Genomic DNA, 12,857 nt, shown 5'->3' with positions numbered 1-12,857 from the left:
CAGACACTGTGCTAAGCATGGGGGATACAAAGAAAAGTTAAAAACAGAACCTACCCTCAAGGAACTTGCATTCTAATAGGAGAGATGACATAAATAAATAGGTACATACAAGATATGTACAGAGTAGATACAAGATAACTTTAAATGGGGAGGCCTCTTGCTGAGGGTGGCACAAGGTATTTTGAAGGAAGATGGGGATTCTAAGAGTTACAAATGAGGAGAGAGCATTCCAGGCATGGGGAAGAGCCATGGCAAAGGCTTGAAGGCTGGAGATGGAGTGTCCTGTTTGAGATGTGGTGTGGATGCATTGGAGAGTATGTGGACTATATGATGACTGGAAAGTTAGGAAGGGACATAGGGTTAAAGAGCTTTAAATACCAAAAAAAGGATGTTGTTAAATTTGATCCTGGAGGTAATAGGGGTTATTGGAGTTTATTTAGTAGGAGGAATTTATTGAGTACAGTAAGACCTATGCTTGAGGAAAATTAATTTGTTAGCAGAGTAAAAGATGGACTGTAGTGGGGAGACACTCAAGGAGGGAGACTAATTAGAAGACTGTGGCAGAAGTCCAGGTGAGAAATGATGAACAGTGGGCTTGGGCTGCATAGAACCATCCATATCCCTTCACCTGGTCTCCTTTGTAATCAAAGACATGAGTTTATAGGAGAGTCAGCTGGAGTTGGGGCTGTGATGTGGCTGGGCCACCAGACATGTAATTAGTTTGCTCTGACCTTGGCCTCCATACCTAGGAGTTTAATTTGAATTAAATTAGGCCAGGTGCATCCACATTTTTCAGTAGGAGACTATGGAATAATAGATCAATCAACCAATATTTTTTTTTAATTTAAAATGTTTAGATAAAAAAAAATGCTTAGGACTTACCAGGAAGTATGCTATTGGATACAAAGATAAAAAGGACCCCTCCCCTTGAGCTTTCCATGAATTTAATAGCTTATATTGAGTCATAATTAGGATTACTAGTTGAATCAAGTGTGTTAGCATGACATAAGTCAGCAGTATCTTTTACAGTGATGGTGGCAGGCAAATAGTTAAACTCTACTTTCCTAGTATGTGTGAATTAGATGATTAAGCAGAGATAGAGACTTGACCTATGATTTCACAGTGTTGGAAACTCCCTGGTGAAGACACCTCCTCTATCAATGCAGGTTGGCATCTTCTCTGTAATTTATCATCCTAGAGAGGTATTCAGGGCAAAGGTGTCAAACACAAGGCCCATAACATAGTGGATGCATGTGGGCAGCCCAGACTAGATTAAAATGTAGTTCCTATCTGATTGCAATGTATCTATATGTGTACATGTGGAATGTGTATATATACACATACTCAAGTATATATACACATGTGTGTTTACACACATACACACACACATGTGTGTAACATGTGGGTTTTGAACCTGCAGGAATCCTTATATACATTGTGGTACCCTCCATTTCCATTTGAGTTTGATATCAGTGAGCACTGAGTTAGAACACTGAGAGTCTGAACAATTTGCCAGGGTGGGTGGGACTTGAACCCAGTTCACCCTGTTTCCAAGGCTGGTTCTCTTTCTAGTATGCTACATTGCCTCTCTCAGCTGACTATTGGATCCATGATGCTTAGTTCTTGCTCTCTGTGTCTGAAGACACACACACACATGCTAGAAAAGGTTCTCCTGGAGGCTTTGAGATTTATCCTAAAATGATTCAGAAAGGACATTCCACCCCTGGGTTGTTGCCAGGCCCAGGCTACAAGTTACCTTTAAGGAAGAGGCTGGGAGAAATAGCTCATTTAAAAGTTGGACTGGGAATCAGGAGATCTGGGGTTTGATCCCAGCTGAACTTTTTGTAGTCGTGTGATGTTGCCAAGTTTTTCTTCTCTCTTTGGGCCTCAGTTTCCTTATGTATTTAAATTATGGGGCTGGATTAGATGGTTTCGAAAGTCCTTTCTTAGTACTGATCTACCATCTGTCTATGCAGTTTTTAAGGGGACTAATCTTCTCCTATCTTATACATCATACATGTGTGGAGATATGAGCTAGAAGGTGCATTAAGGTCATACCCAACCTCAGTCCTGTGTGAACTAAAGGGGTGTGCATGCTGAGGCTAGATATGAACCCATAGCAGCTAGAGGGACATAACACCACCGGCAACAACTTGAGGTGGGATGGGAAGAAGGAGAAAACCTTGCGGGGCTGAGATCCATTGCATGAGCTGATCCCCTTTCTGTGTGACTGCCCATCTGACCCTCCTTGCCTTTGTTTCCAGAACCAGGATGGGGCCTGTATCCAATCAGTGACCGTGATTCTGAACCAGACCCCTCGAAGACAGATGACCCTGACTCAGGCAGGAGATGTCCTCATGTCTGGTCAGTACAAGGTCACCCTGCCTTACACGGATGGTAAGATGGGGAAGGGCAGGTGGAAAGTGCTAGGTTATCTAGATTTCTGGGCTCTGCTAGTACATTGTCACACCCTTCAGACATAGGAGTCAGTGCCCATGCCAATGAGAACAGAGGATGTTCCAGGATGTGATGCAGATGTTAGCTCTGTCGATGGAATCACAGATTTGGAAGGGACCTCAGAGGTTGTCTAGTTCAATTTAACTATGACCAAAAATATCCTCTATTATGCCCCAGGCAATCCGTGGTCCCTTAACTTCTGCCTGAAGACCTCCAAGGGGATAGGGACTTCCTGGATACCAATTCTGTTACTGGGTTATTCTTCCTCCTTCCTTCCTTCCTTCCTTCCTTCCTTCCTTCCTTCCTTCCTTCCTTTCGTGGGGCAATGAGGGTTAAGTGACTTGCCCAGGGTCACACAGCTAGTAAATATCAAGTGTCTGAGGCTGGATTTGAACTCAAGTCCTCTTGAATCCAGGGCTGGTGCTTTATCCACTGTGCCACCTAGCTGCCCCCTATCGGGTTATTGTTGATTCTCAAAACAGTGTTATTAGAGTATAGTGAGCACTCAATTTGGAATAGAAGGGTCTGGATTCCAATCTTAGCTGTGTGATTGTGGAAAAGTCATCTTGCGCCTCTGAACCTCCATTTACTCCTTTATAAAATAGAAATAATAATATTTGTACTGGGCTTTGGGGAGAATAAAATGATGCATTTAAAGTAATTTGCAACTGTAGGGGCAGCTAGATGGTGCAGTGAATAGAGTGCTGACCTTGGAGTCAGGAGGACCTGAGTTCAAATCTGTCCTCAGACACTTGATACATACTAGCTGTGTGACCCTGGGAAAGTCACTTAACTCCAATTGCCTCCCTCAAAATAAACAAAAAATAAAAAGAATAATTTGCAACTGTATAATGTAATATGTATGTGCTGATCATGTCAACAGAAGTGTTATAGAGGGGTTATTTCTGACACTGTTATAAGATTAAATAATCCCCTAATAATGCTGCAATGCTTACATTTCCTTTGCATGAGGAAACTGAGGCACAGAACAATTCTAATAGCAGGTGCTTCAGTAAGATGTTCCCCATGATCAATGTAAAAGTGGGGTTATGCCTAATACCTTTGTAATGGAGTTGTTGCCATACCCTAGCATTGGTACTGGAATGGGTTTAACTCTGTGCTCTACCAAACCAGCCAAGGGCTTAGCATTTGGAGTGAGCCTTGTAGATGGGGGAGGGTGCTGGTCATGCTCCCTGAAGCCCCCTTTCCACCCCTGATCACCATTGCTTCTCCCAGATGCCTTTGAGATCCGGAAGCTGTCATCCGTGTTTCTGCGTGTGAGGACCTCTGTTGGGGTGCAGGTGCTTTATGACCGGGAGGGACTTCGCCTTTATCTCCAGGTGGACCAGCGATGGAAAGATGACACCGTGGGGCTCTGTGGAACCTTCAATGGGAACATGCAGGATGACTTTTTGTAGGCAGTGATCCCACAGGGTTAGGGAAGGGAGTGGGGGGAGAAAGTGGGTACAATTTGTGGGGAGGAGATTGGGCAATTAGGGCTGCCCAGAGCTTGCCAAGGTGGTGTGATTTGAGGGGTAATAGGAGGCTTTCCCTGCCCTCAAAATGTTTCCCCACAGCCCATTATGATGTCTGAAATGCCACCATTAGAGCTTCATCCTTTTGCAATCACACAGGCAGAAATTTTTCAATCCCTGAATATTCCCTAGTACTATCTTTAAATATCTAAATATTCCCAAGTATTAGGGTTGATAGTTTAATAAAATTAGTGATCACTGTCTCCTCAGTGGGACTTGTCAACAGGCAACTGGGATTCATGTGCCTGGAATAGATCTAAGGTGGGGAGTGCCTTAGGCATGATACAGGATCTGTAGCGGTAAATGATGCCCAGAAGCTAAGAGGATTTAGTTGCAAATGTACCTTGCTACCCTGCTCTTGGCAATATGGGGGCTCAAGATCCAGGTCTTCTCCTTTGCTTTCTCCCCCTCACTCCTCACCTCCTCCTCTCCAGTGCTCTCCTCTCTGCAAAGGAAAGGGTTTTTTTGTTTTGTTTTGTTTAGTTTTTTATAGTGATTTTACTCCATCTAGAAAGTCACAGCCTATTATGTTCTGGTTCAAACGTGGTGACTCAGAGAAGAGAGTTTATTATAAAATCATTATAGCTACTTTCTGTTCAGAAAAGGAAATGAAAGTCAAAGGGTTTCCTGAAGCTGTCTATTAGACCAAGAGGAATAGCTCTGATGAAATGTGGGGCTGGCCACAGAATTTCAGTCAGAGGGGTTCTCACATATACATAATGATCTCCTGGTCCTGCCTTCCTCATTCTTCATCTATCCATTTAACCCTACATGAATAAGAGAACCCTTCTATAGCACCCCCAAGGGGACACTCACCCAGCCTTTGCTTGAAGGGAGGAAGCACAGAGTAGGGGACAGAGCACTGGACCTTAGAGTCAAGATGAGTTGAGTTCAATTTTCCACATCAGACCCTTGCTAGCTGTGTTACCCTGACAGAGTCTCTGTGCCTCAGTTTCCTCCTCTGTTAAATGAAGGGTTTGGATTTAATGACCCCTAAGGTCCCTCCCTACCAGTTCTAAATGGATGCTCCTGTGTTGTATGTCCACTGCTGAAGGCAAACCTAATAACTCTTGAGGCAATTGCTTCTATTTTTTGGCCAACTCTGATTGTAAGGGAGGTTTTCCTAATGTTAAGTCTAAAGGTGCCTCTCAATGTCTGTTCATTTGTGCCCTCTGCCATCTGGAGCCAAGTAGAGTGATTCTAAACCCCTTTACAGGTGAAAGCCCTTCAAACATTTAAAAGACTGATTGTCTTGTCCAATTCCACCAAGTGTTTACTGGTCTAAATATCTCCAGTTCCTTTAGTCAGTTTTTGTAGGGCACAATCCCTAGTGCCTTCATCATTCTACCCTACCTTTTCTAAATGTTTTTCATATTGTCAGTGCTCTCTCTAAAATATGGTGCCCAAAGCTGATCACAGTACTATAGATGGGGTCTGGACAGGGCAGAGGACAGTGGAACAAATGCCCTTCTCTTCTGAACACTTTGATTTGTGATCACATTGGTCTAAGACCAAAGTCTACTGGTCTTTTCTCCCTAGGTGAAGAATCAAGAGAATTCTGAGTAGGGAGAGTCTGGAACCCAGGCTTTGTATCATGGTGTGCCTGTGTGTGACTATGCATATGCAAAACCTGTTCTTTGCCTCTCCTCAGGTCCCCTGTGGGTGTTCCAGAGAGCACCCCACAGCTCTTTGGCAATTCCTGGAAAACACTATCAACTTGCTCCCCAGGCATCTCCAGTGCCCCTCTAGACCCCTGCGATGTACATCTGCAGGCTGGTGAGATTTGGGATTCAGCAGCGTTTGGGGACTGGGCTGAGGTTCAGTGAGAGGCAGCTGGAGTGGGAGGTTTGGGATTGGGACAAGGGGGTAGAGATCAGATGAGGGAAATTGTGGCTTGTAGGAGGTAGGGGAAGAAAATGTCCTGGCAAGATGAAGGTGAGAAGAAGTAGAAGGAAAGAGAGGGGAGACCAAAGATGGAGGGCAGAAGATAAAGATAAAGGCTGGGAAGGGGGACCAGACACAGGCATCCCATTAACAGTGAGGGACAACCTAGGGATTAGGGATGCAAAATGACTTGTCTTATGCTCAGGAGGGGGGAGTGGGGTGGGGATAGACCATAGATTATGGGGGGGTCACTGGTAGCTTAGGAATGGAGTTCAATAGATGTGGGCAGGTGCTAGAAATAGTTCTGTGGCTAATATCAAGGTAATCAAGGTAATGTGGTTTGCTGGACTGGAAGCCAGGAGGCCTGGGTTCTGGTCTTGCTCCTCTTTCTGCACCTGGGCCAGCCCCTACCCTCTGTGATCCACTACTTAGTCAGGGTGGTAAGAGACAGGAGTAGCATGGTCTCTGCAGTTCCCCCAAGCTCTAATGGTCTTTGGTGAGGCCAGAGACGACAGAATCTCTCCCTGTTGTGTCCCCCTAGCATCCTATGCTGCCGAGGCATGCAGCGTGCTCACCAAGGATCTGTTTGCACCTTGCACCCCTCATCTGAGCCCCATCCCCTACTATGAGCAGTGCCGCAGGGACGCCTGCAGGTGTGGACACTTGTGCATGTGCTCCACTCTGGCTCACTACACTCATCTGTGTCACCGCCATGGAATCACCATTGACTTTCGTACCCAGCTCCCAGAGTGTGGTGAGTAAAGCCTGCGTGTGACCCAGCTTTGTGCTATGTGAAGTGGGTCTGTGAGTGTACTTGTGTATTGTGTGTGTGCATGACCAGTCATCCCAGGGGGCTGGGGTCACCCAAGGGGTCATCATGATAGGATATTCCTCCCTTGGCCCCCCTCCTCATCCTAGCAAACACATTTATCTCGATGAAATCACTTTAAAGTGACTATTGAAGGTAACCTTGAAGGGGAAAGGCTGTTCTACACAGGTAGCCTGAGAAGAAGATGAGGAATAGAGCCTGTCAAGTGACCCACACTCAAATGATAGATGTTCTTTCTATCCCGGACCCCACAGCTCCTCTTTCTTGCTCTGACCTTAATGTCAATATCTAAGAAAGGGGGGGAAAATGTGTCTGTTTCACTGCCCCTGCCCCCTTCGCATTATCCCTGTGTGTCCCTGGGCTGGTTGCTTAACCTTTGTCTGCCTCGGTTTCCTCATTTGTAAAAGGGGATGATAATAGCACCCACCTCATAGAGTTGTGAGGATCAAGTGAGATGCTATATGTTAATTACTTTCTCACCTTAAAGCACTATATAAATGTTTATCATAACAACAGCAGCAGGAGCAGCAGCAGCAGCAATGACAACCACGACTGCTATTATTGCTACTACATGAGGTGGTTGTTTGTATTTCAATTTTGAAGAGGTGATGACATGTGGGTGAATTGGATTTAAGGGAGGCAGAGTTTCTCAGAGTTGTCAGCCTCATTCTCTCTTCCTGAGTTTTCAAAGTGCAGTGGCAGGACAAAAGCCTGTTGCTGGCCTGGGATGACCATGGATGACCATGGCATCTTTGATGCCTGACCAAACTCTAAGTGCTTCACAGAGCCTGTTTTGGCAGCCTTCGTGGCTATTGGAACCAATTGTTTTCATCCACCCATTTTACCAGGGAAAGTCTCCACATCCTTGGGGTAGATATCCCCCTAACTCACTGTTGTTATTTTCCATGGGGTTGGCCCAACTATTTTCACCTGTTCAGTGCCTCACCCATTGCCTCAGCTCAAAGGGGGCACATTGGAACTACTTTTCCTGATCTGTGACCTGCATGCCTTTCTTCCCTATAGCACTGTCCTGTGAGGCCACTAAGGAATACAGCCCTTGTGTGGCAACTTGTGGGCAGACCTGCCAGGCCTTGGCAATGCCAGAAAGCTGTAGCGATGAAGAGGACCACTGTGTAGAGGGCTGTGCTTGCCCTCCTGACACCTACCTGGACATCAAGGCAGAGAAATGTGTCCCCAGGTAGGAAGACCCTGATACTCCAGCACAGCCTCTTATCCCTGCCTCCCAACAAACCTGACATCTATTTGATCTCAGGTTTCTTGTTTCTTAGAAGTAAGTTTTGTATGGATAATTTCCTTTCCATTTTCATATTATGAATAAAGACACTTATCACTGAAGGAAAAGGGGAAGGAGTTAGGTCAGCTTCCTCACTGGAACCCTTCCCATGATAATACTAATAAGAATTCCTAGCATATATATTGCTTTAAGGTCTGCAAAGCAATTTACCTTCATTGTCTCTTTTGATCCTCACAATCTTGTGAAGTAGGTGCTATTATTATCCTCATTTTATAAATGAGGAAACTGAGGTTGAGAGAGATTAAGTGACTTGCTAAGGATCACACATTTAGTAAATAAGGTAGGTCTTGACTCTAGGTCCTGACACTCTATGGACTAGATGTATGTATGCCTTCATCAGATATCTGCTATCACCACTGTCTCTATTATTTTCACACTATATAGGGTCTTAAACTCCTATTATATAGGGTCTTTCTCTAGCACTCAACTGAAAGTGCTTCTTCTAAGGTCACCATTGACCTATTATTAGCCAAATCCAATGATCCATTCTTAGCTATCATCTTCTTTGACCTATTGGCCTTCTTTGGCATAATTGATCACCCCATTTGGATTCAATAGAATAGATATTTAATAAATACAAACATGAAATCAATTGATGGTCAATCAATGTGTTTATTAAACATATTCCAGACACTGTGGGAGGATACAAAGAATGAAACAATCTCTACTCTCAAGGAGGTACTGTTCTGTCTCCCTCTTATCCTAGCATTCAGGGAACTCCACAATTTATGCTTTTCTTATTTCTAAACCTCTACCTTCCTGAAACTTACACACTAGCCAACTTGGCCTGCTTTACTGTCTCTTGAACATATCTAACGTTTTCCTACCTCCACACTTTTGCTTCTATTGGTTCTCCTCCCTGGGGTAGCTTCTATTTCTCCTCTACATGGCCAAATCCTGCCCATATGTTAAAACTAAAATTTCTTTCTCTTTATGAAATCATCCCAAGCTACTTTGGCTCACAGAATCATAGAATCTAAGAAGAGAGCTGGAAGGGATCTCAGAGATTGTCTAGTACAAACCACATCTCCATAATATATGCAATAAGTGGTTATCCAGCCTCCTCATGAAGGATCCCAATGAGAGGCCCTCTTTGCTTTCCCAATATAGCCCATTCTACTAGGAGGCAGCTAGGTGGCACAGTGGAGAGAGCACTGGCCCTGAAGTCAGGAGGACCTGAGTTCAAATTTCACCTCAGATACTTACTAGCTGTGTGATCCTGGGAAAATCACTTAACCCCAACTGCCTTAAACATCCAGGGCCATCTCCAGTCATCCTGATGTATATCTTGCCACTGGACACATGTGGCTCTGGAGGAGAGAGTGAGGTTGGTGATCTTGCATAGCCCTTCCTCAGTTAAGTCCAATTCAGTGCAAGTCATGACATCACCTGGATGTCATGGTCCTCTTTGAGAATGAAGGACAAACAACAACAACAGCCCATTCCACTAACACATGAGCCTCCTTGTAGTTTTTACCTGTTGGTTCTAGTTCTAATCTCTGGAGATGAACTGAATAGCTACAATTCTTCCAAATGACAGTCCTAAAAATAGCCAAGATCAATACCATATTCCCTCTGCTAAGTCTTCTCCAGGTTAAACATACCCACTTCTACCAACTAATTCTCAACAGGGTATGCTATACTAGTTTCAGATCCCATAATGCTATTCTCTCCTGGACAATGTGCTTCGTACAATGTAATCTCCAGAGCTGGATTCAGTATTCCACATGTAACCTGAAGAGGACAGAGCATAGCTTGGACATTTATTTGCCTTTGTCCTTCTAGGTAGGCTTTTGCTGATGTAGACTAAGATCAGGTTATATTAAAAAAATTAGCTACCTTGCCATTTTGTTGGGTGATAGCTTATAGTATATGGTATGCTGGTAAAGGTTTAACAAATAGCTCTCTGAAAATGTGTGACCATGTTTAATATGATTGTACATTTTTACCTATATCATATTGCTTTCTGTCTTGGGAAGCGGGGAGGGAAAGGAGGGAAAGAGAAAAATTTGGAACTAAAACATTTTATGAAAATGCATGTCATACCTTTAAGTTTAATCTGCATTATTAAAATTTTCTCTATCACTTTTTTTTTGTTTTCCTTCTGTTCGAAGAGGAGATTGTTCCTTCTTTCCTTCCTTCCTTCCTTCCTTCCTTCCTTCCTTCCTTCCTTCCTTCCTTCCTTCCTTCCTTCCTTCCTTCCTTCCTTCCTTCTTTCTTTCTTTCTTTCTTTCTTTCTTTTTTTGCAGGGCAATGGGGGTTAAGTGACTTTCCCAGGGTCACACAGCTAGTGTCAAGTATCTGAGGCCAGATTTGAATTCAGGTCCTCCTGAATCCAGGGCCAGTACTTTATCCACTGTGCCACCTAGCTGCCCTTTATTATTTTCTTAAGTCCAAATCAAGCCCTGATTTGTAGCATTTGCCAATTTCTTTGGTGTAAATGCTTACTTTAACAATAGGCTCTTGTGAGTCAGTATGAGCTGGCTTCAGCACATATGCTTGTGGTCCACTAAAACCTTCAGATCTTTCTCTCATGGACTATTGTTTTTCCATGTTTCCCCATCCCCTAACTTTTACAGTTGTATTTTTTAAAAAAATGAAACCACCCTTGTCTTTAAGTAGCAAATATTTTACTCCATGGATACAACATAATCAAAGATAAGTAAGTACAAGGTGACTTGTGGAGAGAGAAAACAGCAACAACTGGATTGGAAAAACTTCACAGAGAAGGTGACCCCTGAGGGAATGCATTTCAGGGATAGGAGACAGCTTGTGCTGTCCCTATCCCTGAAATGCATCCCTTGGAGATGGGAGATTGAATGCTAAGTTTGGGGAATAGCTGGTAGCACAGTTTGGCTGACACGCAACATGTGTGGAGGTTAAGAGTAGTGATATGAAATAAAATTGGAAAGAAAAGTTGGAGAACAATTGCCGAAGGCCTTCTCCAGCCAGCTGAAGAGTCTGTATTATATATTGGAGGCAATAGGAAGCCTTTGTGAAGACTCTTTAGCAGAGGGTTACATGGTCAGAACTTTGCTTTAGCAAGATTATTTCAAGTTGCAGGATAAGAGGGGGCCCCAAAACACTCAAAAATAGGGTATGGAAGATGGTCAATGAATCATCAAAGGAGTCTGAGAAGGACTTCTCTTCTAGGTACTAGAATCAAAAGAGAGCAGAATTACAAGAGCCAAGGAAGGAGGTTTATTCCCATTAAACTTAATCTTTCATGAATGTTTGACAGACTGGAATTTTGCATTGTCCCTACCTGTCAAGATCTTTGGGCATTGGGGCAGCTAAGTGGTACAGTGGATAAAGCATTGGCTTTGGATTCAGGAAGACCTGAGTTCAAATCCGGACTCAGACACTTGACACTAATTAGCTGTATGACCCTGGGCAAGTCACTTAACCCTTATTGCCCTGCCCAAAAAAACCCCCAAAACTTTGGGGATCCTGATTTCTCTCATCAGTACTCATTTTTCTGTTCTTCATTACCACAGGAGCCAGTGTCCTTGCTATTTCCAAGGAGTTGATTATCCCCCTGGAGAAAACAACATTCTATCACTGGGCCATTGGTAAGCTTGCCCAGGTGCTATGTCAGCAAAAATGAGCGTGTGTCTGTCCCTCGCTGTCATCATACTGACCAGTGGGACTATTCCCACACTGGCCATTTGGGGCCACCTGGGCCCAGCTGTGATCACCAGTTCTTTTAGGGTGTTTACAGGGACCCTCAGAAGCTGTAAGGAAACTGAAATACCTGGTATTTCCAGAGCTGAAGCCATGCTATGTATTTTTTGAACCACTCTATTTTTATTAAGTAGGTGTGTTGGCTAGCTTTCCTGTGTGCCTTGTCACTGGCTGGCTGGATTGTCAATCAGAATCTTGCCAGCCAGTCATGGGCTAATAACTTATTAAAACTGTCACTGACTACCCAGATGATAACTGGGATCTTGATCAACCATTGGGTGGAAAGAAGGAATAAACTCTTCCTCCTACCCTTTTGTCTGCCCCACAACAATTTCTAGGGATCCATTAGAACAGAATTTCTATTCCAAACTTCTTTGAACAGGGCTATTTTCCTTGCCATAACAATTTGACTGAGAGACAATGTTATGTAATGGCTAGAAGGCTGAGCTCAAAGTTCAAAAGACCTGGGTTCAAGTCTCACTTCTAACATGTACTGGCTTGGTGACCCTGTGAATCTTTTAACTTCTCACTGCTTCAAGCTACACTCTAAGACTACACGTGACTGATGGGAATTGGGAGGGAGAGAGTTGCCTCATAAAAAAATTCCTCTGAGAACAGAATCAAAGGTCCAGCTTCCACTACCCTCCACCCCAGCAAAAGACAAACTAACAAAACACCTACAGCATCTTGATTAACAAGAATTCTGTTAACCAGAACCTTCTCACTCTGGGGCTCATACTATCCTAAGCCCAAGGTCTCATTCTCTCATTCTTCTTTACACTCTTACATGTTATTCACACACTCTCCCATTCCAATGGAAGATAAGTACAAAGACAATAAGACAAAGTCAAAGTCACACCTGCAGAATCTACAGCCCCTTCCTCTACTGCTGTCCATGGTCCTGGAGGAAGAGAATGGAGGTGCGGGATGGCTGCTCCCAAGGCTCTATGGGACTTTCAAGGACTAAACAGTCATGAAACTCAAAGGCAGGAAGGTGGACTCAGACATTTTAGGAAGACTTTCAGCCATGAGCACCTGGAGCTGGAAGGATTTCCTTTGCAATTTCTAATAATAATAACAAAAAATCCTCCGAATTACCCCCACCCCTTCTTGCTTCCACAGCTGTGCTGGTTAAGATTTGACAGTATATCCC

At 43.9% G+C, this 12,857-nt stretch overlaps 1 protein-coding gene across 1 annotated transcript in view; it reads left to right on the top strand.

Moving 5' to 3' along the window:
- The window catches only part of OTOG (otogelin), a 101,210-nt gene that overhangs the window by 26,097 nt on the left and 62,256 nt on the right, over positions 1-12,857 (top strand). Inside the window, exons 16-21 of the mRNA XM_043972247.1 lie at positions 2,265-2,397; positions 3,694-3,871; positions 5,644-5,768; positions 6,418-6,630; positions 7,729-7,903; positions 11,518-11,592. Coding sequence (XP_043828182.1) covers positions 2,265-2,397; positions 3,694-3,871; positions 5,644-5,768; positions 6,418-6,630; positions 7,729-7,903; positions 11,518-11,592 — 899 coding nt within the window. The remainder of the gene's footprint in view (positions 1-2,264; positions 2,398-3,693; positions 3,872-5,643; positions 5,769-6,417; positions 6,631-7,728; positions 7,904-11,517; positions 11,593-12,857) is intronic.

The sequence above is a fragment of the Dromiciops gliroides genome, chromosome 6 (assembly GCF_019393635.1).
Source record: "Dromiciops gliroides isolate mDroGli1 chromosome 6, mDroGli1.pri, whole genome shotgun sequence".
NCBI classification, from domain to species: Eukaryota; Metazoa; Chordata; class Mammalia; order Microbiotheria; family Microbiotheriidae; genus Dromiciops; species Dromiciops gliroides.
Note: the sequence above shows the minus strand (reverse complement) of the source record. Positions and strands in the feature narration are given on the sequence as shown.